The sequence below is a fragment of the Helianthus annuus genome, chromosome 9 (assembly GCF_002127325.2).
Source record: "Helianthus annuus cultivar XRQ/B chromosome 9, HanXRQr2.0-SUNRISE, whole genome shotgun sequence".
Classification (NCBI taxonomy): Eukaryota; Viridiplantae; Streptophyta; class Magnoliopsida; order Asterales; family Asteraceae; genus Helianthus; species Helianthus annuus.
The window spans coordinates 138,839,599-138,856,635 of NC_035441.2; the positions used below are offsets into that span (position 1 = coordinate 138,839,599).

At 34.8% G+C, this 17,037-nt stretch overlaps 3 protein-coding genes across 4 annotated transcripts; 1 reads left to right on the forward strand and 2 right to left on the reverse strand.

Moving 5' to 3' along the window:
* The first annotated feature begins 4,752 nt into the window (after positions 1–4,752).
* On the forward strand, positions 4,753–7,337 carry LOC110878833 (multidrug resistance protein 2). Its single transcript, XM_022127210.2, has 4 exons — positions 4,753–5,051; positions 5,384–5,965; positions 6,051–6,223; positions 6,627–7,337. The coding sequence occupies exons 1-4, from the start codon at positions 5,047–5,049 to the stop codon at positions 7,223–7,225; spliced, it is 1,359 nt and encodes a 452-aa protein (XP_021982902.1). The 5' UTR covers positions 4,753–5,046; the 3' UTR covers positions 7,226–7,337.
* An 82-nt stretch (positions 7,338–7,419) lies between these two features.
* On the reverse strand, positions 7,420–11,813 carry LOC110878834 (putative metabolite transport protein YyaJ). Of its 2 annotated transcripts, none has more exons than XM_035977624.1 (5): positions 11,116–11,813; positions 9,289–9,384; positions 8,519–9,145; positions 8,280–8,452; positions 7,420–8,186 (listed from the first exon to the last, which is right to left on the reverse strand). In XM_035977624.1, the coding sequence occupies exons 1-5, from the start codon at positions 11,178–11,180 to the stop codon at positions 7,588–7,590; spliced, it is 1,560 nt and encodes a 519-aa protein (XP_035833517.1). In that variant the 5' UTR covers positions 11,181–11,813; the 3' UTR covers positions 7,420–7,587. The 2 variants fall into 2 exon arrangements, with proteins under 2 accessions (XP_035833517.1, XP_021982903.1); XM_022127211.2 differs by lacking the exon at positions 11,116–11,813 and adding an exon at positions 9,665–9,962.
* Positions 11,814–15,070: 3,257 nt separating this feature from the next.
* On the reverse strand, positions 15,071–15,694 carry LOC118481785. The gene has a single exon (XM_035977049.1). The coding sequence runs from the start codon at positions 15,692–15,694 to the stop codon at positions 15,071–15,073; it is 624 nt and encodes a 207-aa protein (XP_035832942.1).
* Positions 15,695–17,037: the final 1,343 nt, after the last annotated feature.

Below are 17,037 nucleotides of genomic sequence, written 5' to 3' on the forward strand. Positions count from 1 at the left end.
TTATACATTTACGAAGTTTTAAATAATGAGTTAAATTTATTAAGACTTCGTTAACAAATTTTGCTACAACAAAATAATCTATTTATATCAATCTAAATTTTTATCTATACTATACTATATAATAAAATATTAATGTGTGACACATGTCGTTCATTGTAGGTATTTATTTTATGATTTTTTCGCATCACTTCCAAACTTATCTAATATTAATTAAATAAATAAATAAATAATGAGCTAATATTAAATTTTATCCTACTTTAAATTTCGAATATCATTCTTCTATTTTTCTAATAAAATATTATCCGAAATTGTAAATTGTAAATTTAAAACATTTTAAATAAAACAAATTATTTATCACGAAAACCAAACTTTGTATTAATGTATTAAATATTTTTATTTTCACTATACAAAATTACATTTACTAACTTTTTTGTTATTTGGTATATAAAATTACATTTATTTAACTCGTGTATAAATGCGGTTTTTTAAAGATGTATTATTTTATTATTTGGTAAACAATATTACATTTATTCAACCCGTGTAATACATGTGGTTTTACAGATATAATTTTTTTATTTAGTATATAAAATTACATTAATTCAACACGTACAATATGGTTCTTATATATATAACTTTTTATTATTTAATATATAATATTATATTTATTCAACCCGTGCAATAAAGAAAGTTTTTAAAGATATAATGTTTTATTATTTAGTATATAAATTTATTTACTCAACCCGTGTAATACACGGGGTTATAACCTCGTTTTATTTTATACTTCAAAATTGATTCTATATATCCTACTCCTGGTAAAGCAATTTTGAAATCACGTATATTTATATTTAGTTTATCTTATTTATATAATTAGTACTCAGTATCATCTGTATATAATTATTTTTAAACTTTCCTTTTATACAATACCAAACTTTCATACATAAAAGTTTTTTTAAGTTAATTCATACAATACGAGACTTTCAATAAAAGTTTTTCTAAGTTAATTTACCTTAATTGTAATTTGATTTAGATAATTAGGGTCATGATATAATAGGAAGTTTATTTTGGTAGAAAGAATAAGAAGTAATCTTGTCCATCTATTTAGTAATCAAAGGTTAAGATTTAATGAGTGAAATTAAACAAAACAAAGGAGGCGCGTGAGTTTGTATAAGGGTATTCTAGTCAATCCAAAGCAATAGTTTCTCTCTCCTCCAATTCCTCCCCCTCCCGTTTTTTAAACGTTAATAACTCTTTCATACGACATTATTTTTTTATAAAAATTGCACCATAAAACAAGCGTTTTTTATCTTTAAAACGAGTATACTATTGTCATACTTTTGAAAAAAAAATTAAAACCCAGATACGTAAAACGCAATGATACCTAAAATAAAGATTTTGCAGTTGCAGGTTCTAAAATGCAATGGGTTTTTAACATGGTCATGTTTTTGTTCCAACATTTTGCACTCCGGGCCTCTAAAACGTACTCTCGAGGTCTAAAACGTAATGGGGTTTGACTTCTATTTAACATAGTCATGTTTCTGTTGCATGAGTTTTAACATGGCATGTTTCTGTTCCAACATGGTCACGTATCTATTTTAGCATGATCTTCCAGGCCTAAAACACAATTGGGTTTCACATGGCCATGTTTCTGTTTTAACATGATCATGTTTTATGTTTCAACATGATCATGTTTCTGTTAAACATTATGTTCTTTCAGTTTCTAAAATGTACTGCAGGTCTAAAACGCAATGTTGGGTTTCATAACAGGATCATGTTTCTGTTTTAACATGATCATGTTAGTTCCAGGTCTAAAACGCAGTGGTTGCTTTCATGTTTCAACATGATCATGCTTCTGTTAAACATGATCATGTTCTTTCAGTTTCTAAAATGTAGCAGGTTTCACAACATGATCATGTTTCTGTTTTAACATGATCATGTTAGTTACCTCAAGTCTAAAACGTAATGGTTGGCTTTCACAACTAACATGATCATGTTTTGTTTTAACATGATCATACTAGTTTAGTGTACCTCACCTTCCAGTTTCATGTTTGAAGATAATCATGCTTTTGTTAAACATGATCATGTTCTTTCAGTTTCTAAAATATACTACAGGTCTAAAACGCAATGTTGATTTCACAACATAATCATGTTTTTGTTTTTGTTTTAACAAGATCATGTTAGTTACATCACTTCCAGGTCTAAAACGCAATTGTTGGCTTTCACAACATGATCATGTTAGTTTAGTGTACCTCACCTTCCCTTTTCATGTTTCAACATGATCATGCTTCTGTTAAACATGATCATGTTCTTTCAGTCTGCAAGTCTAAAACGCAATGGATTGGGTTTCACAACATGATCATGTTTCTGTTTCAACATGATCCTGTCAGTTTAGTACAGTACACTCCAGGTCTAAAACGCAATGAGCTAAAAACAACAAAAAGATGTGTTTTTTTCATATTATCTTATAAAACACAATGGATTAAACGCATAAAACAAATTTATTTTTTATAGTGTTATAAAACGTAGGGTAAGGATAATGTAAAAAGGGCCTAAAGAAGTGTTTTAAACCATTTGATCGATCTTTGATCTAATGGTTGAGATCAATAAGGATCAAAATGTAAATTGTGTTTTAATTATTTGGGCTGATTTGAAATTTGTGGGGGTAATAGTGTTTTTTATATGTTTTAAATAAGGTAACCTCTCATAAATTACAGCGATTCTTCTCCTAAATTCCAGTGATCCTTGTTCATCCTTATTCTACGAATCCGGAAACATGTAACTGCTACCAGAAAATATAACAGTATATAACAATATATAAACACTATATAACACTATACATCCATCATAGACCTGTTCAGAGCCGTTTCTACGTTTTCGGAGGCCCTAATCGAACTACGAAGTGGAGGCCCTTTTGCAAAATTATCATTTTCAACATATTTAGTAACAAAACCCCCTCCTTTATCCGGGCTTGGGACCGGCAATTATAAACTAAAAAGTTTATAATTGGCGTAGTTATTATTTTTTTTGAAAGTCATATGTTTTATGTAATTATTGACTTGGATCAACAAAATTATTTATAGGTGTATCATTCGTATATTATCGTTTGTAGGTTCATCGTTTGTAGGTATATTATCGTTTGTAGGTTCATCGTTTGTAGGTTCGTGATTTGTAGGTATATTATCATTTGGATGTTCACTTGTTGTAGGTATATCTTTTTGTAGAATTTTGTTTGGAACAAAATTTTAGAAGTGCTCCCTTTTGTGATTCAATTGAAGCGTCTTGTTTTCGTTTTTTTTTTGTCTTTTTGCATAACCGGATTCAAAAGTTCGGATTCGATTTGACATAGCAAATAGTTTAACTACTATCACGGTTTCTAACAAATATCAAATAGCAATTGAAATCTAGCAAATATCTACTATCACAGTTTCTAACTATTATCATAATTTCTAACACAACAATCCCCAATTTTGTAGCAAATATCAATTAGATATAGCCTAACTAATAACAAATAGCAATGATAGTTTCTAAGAAATATTCAATAGTTGGGCATTTGAGCTTGGAATCTAAGGGCGGGTGGTATGGATTCGGTGACCCCAATCGGGGATATGATTCACCGATCGGTGAACCACACAGTGGTGATGAAGGTGTTCGGTGAGTGGGGGTATTCGGTGTATAGTCACTGATTGATTGAGTGGTGATTGAGTGAAATTTGAGAGGGAGAGGAGAGATACAACCAATCAAGTTTTTTTTTTGTTTTTTTTATTTTTAATTGAGGGGTGTTTGAACCATACCTAGTGATTGAGTGTAAAATAGGGAGTAGAATGGGGAGTTGACATGGCATGCTATTATTGGGTAGAGAATAACTCAAACACCCTAGAGTGATTGAACCATACCCTCCACCCTAATATTATTGAAGAAGGAGGTTTAGAATCCAAAATCTTGAGGCCCTTAAAATTTGGAGGCCCTAGGCCTTTGCCTAGATCCACAAGCCTATCGGGCCGGCCCTTGACCTGCTACCATAAAATATTACACTATAACACTATATAACACTATACATCCGTCATACACTTGCTACCAGAAAATCTAACACTATATAACACTATACATCCATCATAACTGTTACCATAAAATATAACACTATATAACACTAAAACACTGTATAAAAACCTTTATTCTGCAACCATCACTGTATAACACTCTATAAAACTTTCATTCTGCGATCTTCAGAAATTAAAAAAAAATACAAATTCGTATTCCTATAATAAAGGGTGGCGGTTATGAAAGGTTATCAATTAACTGAATCAATGAGAAAATTACTTATTAACCCTTTTGAATTAATTTATATTGAGGACACGTGTCATCTCCACAATATTTCTTACACTTCTCACACTTTGGCCCTTTGTACATGATCTTTAATCTACAAGCTTATAAATTTACAGTATTATGAGTAAATTACTATTTGAGTCCGTTTGTTTGAATAGTTTTAACCAATTGAGTTCAAAATCAAAAAAGTTTAACGCCCCGAGTCCTTAACCACTCATTTTATAACATTTTTAATTCAACTTTTAAACACTCATACTTTTGATCTTGAACTCAAATGGTTAAAAGTATCAGTTAAAACGTCATAAAATAAACGGTTACGAATTTATAGCGCTAAACATTTTGATTCTCGACTTAAATGATTAAAATTAATGAAATAAAAAATATTCTCTAGGATTTTTCTATAGGTTCGATTAGCAACCAGTATGTATAAACAAAAGATTACTCACGTGGATCGCTTCGATATACGATAACTTGCTATCAACCCTTTACGGTAAAAAGTACCAACCAAACCTTGAATTGTACCAAAATCCCACCACTTTTCCCAAATCAAATTTGAAATTCGGTTGTCGATTTTCATTTATTTCACCGATTCGTAGAGATCATTTGATGATTTTCAGCCACAGTACGCTGGTATTACATACTGCTTTCGTAGGCCTGATTTAGCCTAGCCGGTCGATGAGATTACATCGTATTTAGCTTTTGTTTCTTAACTCGAATCTGCATACCATGAAGTGAGTTTCGATTATTCCTATTTTTCTTTTTTAATTTTATTCTGTTGTGTTTTATTTGTAGCCATTTTGGATGATTACTGTTGTGTTGACTGGTATTAGTTGTTTGATTAATGATATGTGAAATTGGAAAGTCAACTTTGTAGTTTAATCTTTGAAATGGATGTAGAATTTAATGATATGTTCAAGTTTCTTGATTGGTTACTTTAATTATCTCATGTTCGTCATCAATTTATTTTATTACCTAAATAAAACTGTTTTAAGTAGAAATAGGATATGGATACCCAAGGTCACCAATGTAGTATATCACTATGGCATGAATGTTTTAATCACAGGACACGTAATGTTTTGGGGATTTCTCTTTCTCTCATTATCATCAATTTGGCGGCTATAGTGGAACGAGCCGATGAAAACCTTCTTCCATCCGTGTACAAGGAAGTCAGTGAAGCATTCAACATCGGACCATCTGACTTAGGCTACCTAATGTTTATGAGAAACTTTTTTCGAGGTTTAGCATCTCCAATGGCCGGGGTCTTGGTTTTAACCTATGACCGCCCGACCGTACTTGCAATGGGCACGCTTTGTTGGGCGTTATCCACAGGTGTTATGGGCGGCAGTCTCTATTACGGTCAGGTTGCTTTTTGGCAGGCTGTAAACGGATTAGGATTGGCCATCGTGATTCCTTCACTCCAATCGTTTATAGCTGATTCGTACAGTGATAGTGTGAGGGGGATGGGGTTTGGGTTATTGAATCTTGTCGGGAAGGTGGGCGGCATAGGCGGTGGTGCGGTGGCTACAGTTATGGCCGGTCATGAGTTTTGGGGGGTGCCCGGATGGCGGTGTGCATTTGTTATTATCTCTGCATTAAGTTGTCTAATTGGGCTTCTTGTATTCTTGTTTGTTGTAGATCCTAGAAGGTACGGTACACAGTTACACACATCTTGTTGGATTTCGATTTTATGTTTTTCAGTGTGTTCTGATTTTTATTTTCATGTATTTTAGGAACGAATTGTTGGATCGGGGGCGTGGTTCTGGTTCAGTTTGGTTCGAGTCATGGACCGCAATGAAAGGCGTGATGAAAGTCAAAACGTTTCAGATCATCGTCTTGCAAGGTCTTGTTGGTTCACTCCCATGGACCGCCATGGTGTTTTTCACTATGTGGTTTGAATTAATTGGTGAGCATGTGTGGTCTTGGCTTTCAGTTAACCCTGGTTTAGTTTTCATGACCCGAAGGTTATGGCCAAACGGGTCAGGTTAGATAACGGGTCAGAACAGACTGCGTTGACCTGTCATCATTTTCTTAAAAATACTAACAAAAACTAAAGAGTAAAGTACACAAATAGTCCCTGTGGTTTTCTAAAATTTTGGATTTCGTCCCTAGCTTTCCAAAAGTACACGAATGGTCCCTATGGTTTGCACTTTGTAACACATTTAGTCCCCAACTTTTGCCAAATATGGTGATTTTTGCTAGTATGGCCCAGTATCTATAAAAATAACATGAATTGATTTGTTTCATATAAACGGGTTGAAGTAGTCACCTTTAATTATACATGAACATAACTTATGTTTCTTTTCTAGGTTTTGATCACCAAAAGGTTGCAATACTTTTCACCCTGTTCGGCGCAGGGTGTTCATTTGGTTCACTCTTGGGTGGGATCATAGCAGACCGAATGTCTCAGGTCTACCCGCGTTCAGGTCGAATAATATGCGCGCAATTTAGCGCGTTCATGGGGATCCCATACACTTGGTTTCTCCTACGCATAATCCCTCCAACAGTCGATAGCTACCACACTTATGCAGTTACACTTCTCTTGATGGGCCTCACAATAAGCTGGAATGGAACCGCATGCAATGCGCCAATGTTTGCAGAAGTGGTCCCCACCAAACACCGGACCATGATCTATGCCTTTGACCGTGCGTTGGAAGGGTCCTTTTCATCATTTGCTGCACCGATTGTTGGGATCCTGGCGGAAAAGGTTTACGGGTATGACCCGAAATCGGTGCACCCAACCACAGGGTCTACAAGAGAAGCCTTAGCATTGTCGAAGGCGCTTTTCTCAATGATGGGGATTCCGTTTGGATTGTGTTGTTTGTTTTACAGTCCGTTGTATTGGTTTTTTAAACACGATCGTGATAGCGCGCGATTGGCTACTCAAAAAGAAGAAGAAATGATTTAATTAACTATTGTTTGTATGAATATTAAATAGCAGTGAGTCTTCTTATCAAAAACTCTTTGTAATGTACAAACTTGTCTCATTTCTAAATTTTTTTATACCTAAAAGGCTGAAATTCTTATTGCGGTGAAATTGTTCCTTATGACTATATGGCTATAGAGGGATAATTTGTATGAAAATGTTTAAAAAAAGTATAATAAGAAAATAAGAATCATGATTTTCTTGTGACTAAATTTCTTTGTTTGAATACATATAATGTTGAAAAACAGTAAAGTTCATATACTTTTCCTAAAACAAAACACAAAATCCAATCCTCAAAGGCCTATGACTAATTTACACTAATGTAATCAAAACAAGAATGTGAATCATATCATTTCTTCTTCCTTTAGAGTAGCCATTCTCACATTATCGCGGTCACGCCTGAAAACCCAATATAACGGGGTGTAGAACAAGCAACATAGACCAAAAGGAATCGCCATCATCGCTAAAAGCCCTTTTGACAATGCTAATGCTTCTCTAGGGGACCCCGCAATTGGGTCCACGGATTTTGGGTCGTACCCGTAAATCTTCTCTGCCAGGATCCCAACCATGGGTGCAGCAAAAGACGAAAATGATACTTCAAAGGCGCGGTCAAACGCGTAGATCATAGTTCGATGTTTGGTGGGGACCACTTCAGCGAACATTGGCGCGTTACATGCCGTTCCGTTCCAGCTTATTGTAAGGCCCATTAAGAGAAGTGTGACTGCGTAAGTATGGTAGCGATCGACTGATTGTGGGATTATGCGTAGGAGAAACCAAGTGTATGGGATCCCCATGATCGCGCTAAATTGTGCACACATGATTCGTCCAGTATGAGGGAAATTCCGAGACAAGCGATCAGCTATGATCCCACCTAATAGTGACCCGATAGAACACCCTGCCCCGAAAAGGCTCAAAAGGGTTGCAGCCTTTTGATGATCAAAACCTAGAAATAAAAGTTAAAAAAAAGGACATGTTATAACCGAAAAATGTTGAAACCGGACCATGCTAGATGCATGTCAAGTGCATACATGCTCACCAATAAGTTCAAACCACATAGTGAAAAACACCATTGCGGTCCATGGTAACGAACCAACAAGACCCTGCAAGACGATGATTTGAAAAGTTTGGACTTTCATCACAGCTTTCATGGCGGTCCATGACTCGGTCCAAATAGAACCAGAATCACGTTCCCGATCCAACAACTCGCTCCTAGAATGGAAAAAAAAATTAAAACATCTACAAAATAACAAACAAAATCCAAGATATTGTTATTACCTTTCTAGGTAACTCTGTCCGCCATCATGATCAACCGCCGTTAGCCTTCTAGGATCAACCACAAACAAGAACACAAGAAACGCAATCAAACAACTTAACCCCGCCATCAAAACAAATGCACACCGCCATCCAGGCACCCCCCAAAACTCATGACCCGCCATAAGCGTAGCCACCACACCCCCACCAATCCCACCCACCATTCCCACTAAACTCAAAAACCCGAACCCCGTCCCTCGCACATTATCACTATAAGTATCCGCAATAAACGACTGCAATGCAGGAATCACAATGGCCAGCCCAAACCCATTTATCGCCCGCCAAAAACCCACCTGACCGAAATAACGGCTGGCACCTACAGCACCCGTGGACAACGCCCAACAAAGTGTCCCCATTGCAAGAACGGTGGGCCGGTCATACGTTAAAACCAATATTCCAGCCATTGGGGATGCCAGACCTTGAACAAAGTTTCTAATAAATGTTAAGTAGCCCAGATCAGATGGCCCAGCATTAAATGCTTCACTAACTTCTTTGTATACAGATGGAAGCAGATTCTCATCTGCACGCTCCATTATAGCGGCCAGATTAATAATAATCAGAGACACAGAAATCCCAAATAATCTTCGCGTCCTGTTATTTTCATAAGAAGTTATAACTAACTAATTCAAAATTTCAATATACTATTACAAATTTACAATAGAACAACAAGTCAACTGTGATGAACAAAAAGAGCATAACAAGTTAAAAAAAAAATAGGAATAATCGAAACTCACTTCATGGTACGGGCGGCTTGAGGGGACAAGAGCTTAGGTTGATTGGTGACAAAACGACGTGGTCTCATCCGGTTGTTAAAGGAGGGCTCTGATTGACTTCCAGATCCGAAGATATGCAAACGACATCGTATGTAAAGTTAGAATATTCAAATCATGTATACAAAGTGAAGAGATCGTTGAAATCGGTTATTGAGGAACTTGATTGGGTTTAATTTTGAGAATATCTCGTTTAATTTGGAAGTGATTTGACTTTTTTGGAACCTTTGGTGGTGGTTGATGACCAAGATCTATGGTAGATCTAAAGAATCCACGTGGATATTTTCTCTTTCCGGCGGTTTGTTCTTATTTTATGCATTGGTTGGGTTCAACAACTTACTTGTGTGTCTGTGATTCGTTATCCCTGTAACCTTGCATTTCCCGAAAAGATTGTTATCATTCAAATAAAATAACAAACTACATCTGCTGAATTTTAATTCAAGACTATGGCTGCAAACTTTCAATAAAGATGACATTCAATATTTCCTGAAGCCGTCATCTTATTGGTTTACTAGATCATACTTTTTCTTTTAATGGCTAAACTTGTACACTTTATCTAACTCAATAAAGATGACCTCCGGCTTACTTCATGTATAATATAGCGAGTTAATTACATAGTTAGTGCTTGTAGTTTGCACAAAATAACATACTTGAATACTAATAGTTTAAAATCACTTTCTAGTGTATTAACTTTTCATTTTGTAACGTTTGAAGGTATTAACCACTAGGGTATTAACATAGTTAGTCTATGTGGTTTGCACAAAATAACATACTTAGGTACTAATAAAATGTGATTTTAAACCTACAAATAATGTTACTACCTCCAAACGTTACAAAATGAAAGGTTAAAACCCTAGAATGTGATTTTAAACTATTAATACCTAAGTATATTACTTTGTGCAAACCACAGGGACTAGCTATGTAATTAACTCTAATATAGCATTTAAAATTATATACATATATCTAACTTTTATCATCTATAAAAACTTCTGTGGGTTCGTTATGCTTCTCTTGTGTCTAAACTTTTATCATTATACTTATAATATTAACAACAACACGTCCATCTGTTTTTTAGTATTTGATTTCGATCGTTATTAAACCTACTCGTGTGTTCACACGGGTCTTACTACTAGAATATCTAATACAAATACAAATAAAAATATGAAAATACCTTACATTTTGACACGTGCATTTGCAAATCAAAATAAAACGAGTTATCAAAACCCGCACGTTGTAGCGGGAACATTAAACCAAACAAAAAAGACGTTAAAGTGTTTAACCATGCATAGGTTTGCTACGGAACGAACATTCGCTGCAACAACCGAAAGAGAAAACCCAAATGCCCAAAATAATTACATGTATCGATAAATGTAAAAATGAATACCGTTGTCGACACAGATTATAGGAGAATTCAAATAACATAAGCATATATTAAAAAAGTTTTTTTATATTCATATATTAAAAAGTTTGTTTACGTGTAGTAAAATAAATGATGAAAAATTTAATATATATATGAAAATAAAAATATTCAAAGATATGAAAACTGTAATCTCATCAGGATTAATTCAATTCAAAAGTCACCCACAACACAAAACCATTATCACAACATAAAAATAAATACAAAACTAAAATAATTTTTTTTGCAAAAGAATACCTCACATGACATCAGACGACGACGTTTACCCCCACAATTTTAATACTTAAATAATAAAATATTAAAGAGTGAATTTTGTGTACAACTGGAAAATGGTTTTCAAAAACCATTTACAGTAAACAAACAAACACACATACCCCTCTTTTTCTGCCATAATCACCACCACCACAAAGTTGCCACTACCACCACCACTAACCACCATCCACCACCACCACACCACCACAGCACCCGCCACACAACCACCACAGCACCGTCCTTCGCATTCAACCCTGTAACCACGTATATCATTTCATTTCTCTCTCTCTCTCTCTCTCTCTCTCTCTCTAAACCCTAAACTCTTCATCATCCAAGATCATCACAACCATCGGCTCGGACTCACATATAACACCGTAAAACCCTAGATACGTGAGAGCCTGCGGCGTTGGTGGTCCCAGCCAGATGTAACCGAGCGTCACTACCTTCGATCAGTGCCAATCACCACCGCAACCTACATCTAACCGCCACCGCTACCGCACCACCACGTTAATGCCACCGGCCTGTTTATCTCTACAAACTTTCTCCCTACAAACCACGGACCACCTTAATACCTCCACCCTTTAGCCACCGCTACCCCTTGTAGCCAGTGGTGGTGTAACATTTGTGATGGTGGTTGTGAGATCTTCAAAGAGAAAGAAAAAGTGGCGGTTGATGTAGTGGTTTCAGGAAAGAGAGACATGTTGGATGAAGTGGTGTGGTGACCAATGAAAAGAAAGAATGGTGAAATGCAGACCAATGAAAAGAAAGAAAAAATTGAACAGTAATTTTAGAGGAGCAATGAAAGTTGTAAAATTATAGAGGGGAAAATATGAAGATTTGAATAAATAGAATATAAAGTCTCTTAAGTACTAATTGAAAATTAGATTTTGAAAGAACAAGAATTTTTTTAAACAAAATGGAGATTCGGCTAATCAATAACTGGCTAGTTTGTATGAGGGAATGGTCAAACTTCAAAGAGGTTTAACCAAACCGGTTTCATGTCAAGTTCCCGGTCTAATCAACTTGCCTGGTCCGATGTTAAAAACACTATTGAGAATCATCCAACTTAGCATTTCCCAAAACATTGTTGTTACTTTTTTTTAAGAGTGTTTTTTGATGAAACACAATTAGATCCTTGTTGCTATTTTATGATTTTATTCCCTTGCAAAAGCATACGATATTGGAGAAGTATTGTACTACGTATGCATCTCTAATTACTAGAGTTTGGTTGTATTTATTACCATCCGTACAAGTCATAAATTATTGTGGAGTAAATGTACAATGACTACACATGTTTCTATTTATGATATGAAGTGAGGTGTATGAAATCGTTCTTGATGCTCATTCACATTTGTAGTAAGTTATTTCGATCTCATGTCATTCCATTTTAGGTTACCAAGATGTTTTCACAAAACAAAGCTTGAAAATGAGAAGTATTAGCCGTAAAGTTAAATAGTGATTATGAGGATGTTTGAGGTTGAGTTTTGAAAATAGATTATGCGTTTTGAATAATCAGAATCAGATAATTAGCTGTAACAAAACGTGCTGCAGAAAGATAGTGTTTGGATTTGATTATGTTGTTTGATATCATAATAATCAGATAATCAACTATTTGAGTGTTTGGCAAATATATATATTTTGATCTCTACAAAACGTAAAAAATCAGTTTTTGGATTATCATGTTTTCCTGCAGTAAGGGGTGACCTACTTTTGGATTATCACGTTTTGATCTCTACAAAACGTAAAAAATCAGTTTTTATTAATTTTCTACCAAACACTCAAAATAGATTTTTTGCGATTTCAAAACACAATAATCAAAAAATCAGGTTGAAAAAGCAATCCCAAACACCCCCTATATATAGGGTTATTGGATTTTATCACTCTGAACTATTGGGCATTGGCCGCTGTCACTCCCAGCTATCACTTTGATTCCCATCACTCCCAACTTAATACTTTGTGTGTTGTGTCACTCCGGTTGAGTGGTTGTTTGCTCCTATTTTGGCTTTTAGGAGCAGATTCACCTGCAACCATTAGTAATTCACAAAGTGTTAGCCTAATATCACCAATAACACAAGTCAAACACTAAGAAACGTTCACATGTGGGGTGATACAACACACAAAGTGTTAAGTTGGAAGTGGTGGGAGTCAAAGTGATAGTTGAGAGTGACAGCGACAAATGCCTAATAGTTGGGAGTGATAAACTCCAATAACCCTTATATATACCTCATAATAATTGTCGTAATTTTTTTTTTCATAATTTGCTAATATAAATATTAATTACTTATTTACTAACTAAGGACTTCTAGCCTAGCAACGCTATCAAGGTGTGTTATAACGGTGTTCTTTTTCAAGTGAATATTGATATAAATTTATAAATTTGTTTAGAAGGTGTGTGAGGCAGCCGTTTAAAAAAATATTTACTTATCCGTTGAGGTAGTTGTAACCTTTAAGATCACATATCTTTCCTACAATTAGGGTGAGCAAATTAACTATCACAACCGATAACCGGCATAACTGAACCACTATTAACTGATAACCTACATAATCGATGGTTATGGTTATGAAACTTTGTTTAACCGACTCGGTTATGGTTACGGTTATGAAGCTTTGGTTAACCTATATAACCAAAACCGAACCGAACTTGTAATGTTAAATTTATATAATGGATTTATATTTTACATTAACCATATAGAAGTTTTTTTTATTACGATAAAACTATGTTGATAACAAAATAATTTTGATGTGGATGCCCTTTATATTGATGAAAAATTGAAGTGTTATTTTTGTAATTTTTTTTGTTGAAAATTACCTTATTAAAGATAATCTCTCATCGGTAGTTTAACCAAAAAGTGTAGTCTTTGTTATCGTATAAAAAAAACCCAAGTTACGTTCAAACCATGCATACCCCTATTTATTTCAAAGCTTGATTGGTTAAATAACTGAAATTAACCAAAACTGAACCATGACCGACTTCATAACCGATTAACCGTGACCGAAGTTCAGTTATAGTTATGGTTAAGAAATTCGTTAACTGAAGCTAGCGGTTATGGTTATGATTAATGGTAAAAACCGAACCAAACCGACTCATACACACCCCTACCTACAATTACAAAAACATCTTTCACGATATTACACCCAAAATAACTTATGAGAAAAACATCACTGATCTCTTGTTGTGTAAATTTGTCTTAATGTTTTTTTTTTTTCGTTCAGCACTAGTTATTATATGTAAGATTAAAACCAAAGCAAGAACGATATACCAATCCATACCATTTTCTTGTATGTTCTTAAATATCATGAAGAGTAGAAAAAAAAAATACTTTTCATACATGAGATGTATTGGTCTAAGTTGTATTCTTAATTGACATACATCATAGCAAGCCGTGATAACCTTCACAATCAAAATTTTAAATGAATATTTAGGATAAAGACACCCCATGCACATAATGACATAAGCAACCTCAAATTTGACTTAGTGAAACACTTATAAATCTTATTAAGAGGATGAATGATCTACAACCTAAAATCATGTGAAAAAAATGTACTTGTTCTAACATAAAACATAAAACATAATATTTTAATTTTTAAACATTGGTGACTAGAATAAACAACAAAATACTTGATCTACTCAAGAACGGTGTAGTGTAGATATGCCATATGGCCCATAATCAGTTTTCATTCTAACTCGGCTTGGACTTATGAATTTCATTTCCGTCGGTATCATAATGTTAATAGAGCAAGATGATCAGAATATAACTCCTGCATGCCAAACTTTTGTGTAATAGATCTTGATATGATAAACTCTTAAGTAAGAAAGAGACTTGAAAAAATTTCAATATATCTCTACCATGCTATATACGTAGTGGCGGATCCAGAAATATTTTTCACCGGGTTCATTTTTTAGATACTCCAATTTCATGTAATTGAACATAAAGAATTTCGGGTCGGTTCGATAGTTCGGACGGGTAAGGTTCATCACATAATAAAAGTACGATACAATGATGAAAAGAAAATCGTCATAAGAAATTTAAAAACACAATATAAAATACGATAGTCTTTACAAATAAAAAAAACTACCTAAAGTTGTTGACGACGAGTTTTCATCTTTTGAAAACGTTGCATTACACTCTCAACGGAAACTTGTTGTAAGAACTCCTTTTCAATGTAACAAATGCAAGAATCGTTCATGTATCCATCGCCCATCCTATTATGCAATTCTGTCTTCACAAGCTTCATTGAAGAAAAACTCCTTTCAACACTAGCCGTTGCAACCGGTGAAACTAGTGACAACTTTATTAAACGATAGATCAACTGATACTCAATGTGTTTCCTTGTTTCCACCATCCTTTTGGCAAGATCACTAACCCCATTCAGGTTATCAAATCGACTATCTCTTTTCATATTAGAAATGTAGTGGCCGAGTTCATCGATAAGCTTATCTTTTTCATCAAAAGTAAAATCATACGGATACATTTCGGCCAACTTTAGCAAGTTTAGTTTATTAAAGGAACTAAAATTATCACGCGGGCTCAAAGAACTCATACACGTAAGCAAGTTAGTGGTTACCTCGTTAAAACGGTTTCCAAGCTCTTGAATTTGCATGTCGAGAACCGTGTTGAAATTATTGACCACAAAATGATGACGATTGGTGATGTTGGTCTTTCTTCTTCTGTTTTTCGGGTCAACATACTCATCTTCCATGTTAATCATCTCAATATCATACTTGTCACAAAAGGATGTGACATCTTTTAAAAGTTAGTCAAAGCCTTCAAGTCGATACCTTTGTAATTCTTCTTTGGTTGATCTAACCAGCTCAACTGCATTCAAAATATCTTGATTCTTTCTTTGAAGAGCGACACACAATAAGTTAGGAGTAAATTGCCATTTTAGTCCCTGACTTTTGTCCAAATTTGTCATTTTAGTCCAAGTAGTTTTTTTTTTGCCTCTGGGTCCCTGACTTTTACATTTTGTTGCCATTTTGATCATTTTGTCTAATTCCATCCAAAAACCCAGTTTGTAACAGGGGTATTTTGGGGATTTCCTTAAAAAATGTTTTCAGTTGCCATTTTGATCCAATTCCAAAAAACCAAAAAAATTTCAAAAAAATTCCAAAAAATTCAAAAAAATCTAAAAATAAAATAAAATCTAAAAAATCATAAAAATTCTAAAAAGTCTAAAAATAAAAAAAATTCTAAAAAATCATAAAAATTCCAAAAAATCAAAAAAAATTCTAAAAAATCCAAAAATCATTAAATGTTTCGGCACGAACCGTTTCGACCCGTACCGTTTCGAACCGAACCGTTTCGACCCGTACCGTATCGAACCGAACCGTTTCGACGCGAACCGTTTCGAACCGTACCATTTCGACCCGTACCGTATCGAACCGAACCGTTTCGAGCCGAACCGTTTCGACACGAACCGTTTCGACCCGTACCGTTTCGAACCCGAACCGTTTCGAGCCGAACCGTTTCGACGCGAAGCGTTTCGACCCGTACCATTTCGAACCGTACCGTTTCGAACCGTACCGTTTCGACCCGTACCGTTTCGACGCGAACCGTTTCGAACCGAACCGTTTCGACGCGAGCCGTTTCGACGCAAACCGTTTCGAACCGAACCGTTTCGACCCGTACCGTTTTGAACCGAAACGTTTCGATACGGTACGGGTCGAAACGGTTCGATTCGATACGGTACGGGTCGAAACGGTTCGGTTCGAAATGGTTCGCGTCAAAACGGTACGGTTCGAAACGGTACGGGTGGAAACGCTTCGCGTCGAAACGGTTCGGCTCGAAACGGTTCGGGTTCGAAACGGTACGGGTCGAAACGGTTCGTGCCGAAACATTTAATGATTTTTGGATTTTTTAGAATTTTTATGATTTTTTAGAATTTTTTTGATTTTTAGATTTTTAGATTTTTTTGAATTTTTATGATTTTTTAGAATTTTTTTATTTTTTGAATTTTTTGGAATTTTTTTGATTTTTTGGAATTTTTTTGATTTTTTGGAATTGGATCAAAATGGCAACTGAAAACATTTTTTAAGGAAATCC

Excerpts from the sequence above, each read along its gene's own strand:
- LOC118481785 (XM_035977049.1), bottom strand. The coding sequence starts at position 15,694 with ATGGAAGATGAGTATGTTGACCCGAAAAACAGAAGAAGAAAGACCAAC.
- LOC110878834 (XM_035977624.1), bottom strand. The coding sequence starts at position 11,180 with ATGGTGGTTAGTGGTGGTGGTAGTGGCAACTTTGTGGTGGTGGTGATT. Across the intron at positions 9,146-9,288 it reads CAAGCCGCCCGTACCATGAA|GACGCGAAGATTATTTGGGA; the intron begins GTGAGTTTCGAT and ends TGAAAATAACAG. Across the intron at positions 8,453-8,518 it reads GGACAGAGTTACCTAGAAAG|GAGCGAGTTGTTGGATCGGG; the intron begins GTAATAACAATA and ends TTTCCATTCTAG.
- LOC110878833 (XM_022127210.2), top strand. Across the intron at positions 5,966-6,050 it reads TTTGTTGTAGATCCTAGAAG|GAACGAATTGTTGGATCGGG; the intron begins GTACGGTACACA and ends CATGTATTTTAG. Across the intron at positions 6,224-6,626 it reads TATGTGGTTTGAATTAATTG|GTTTTGATCACCAAAAGGTT; the intron begins GTGAGCATGTGT and ends TTTCTTTTCTAG.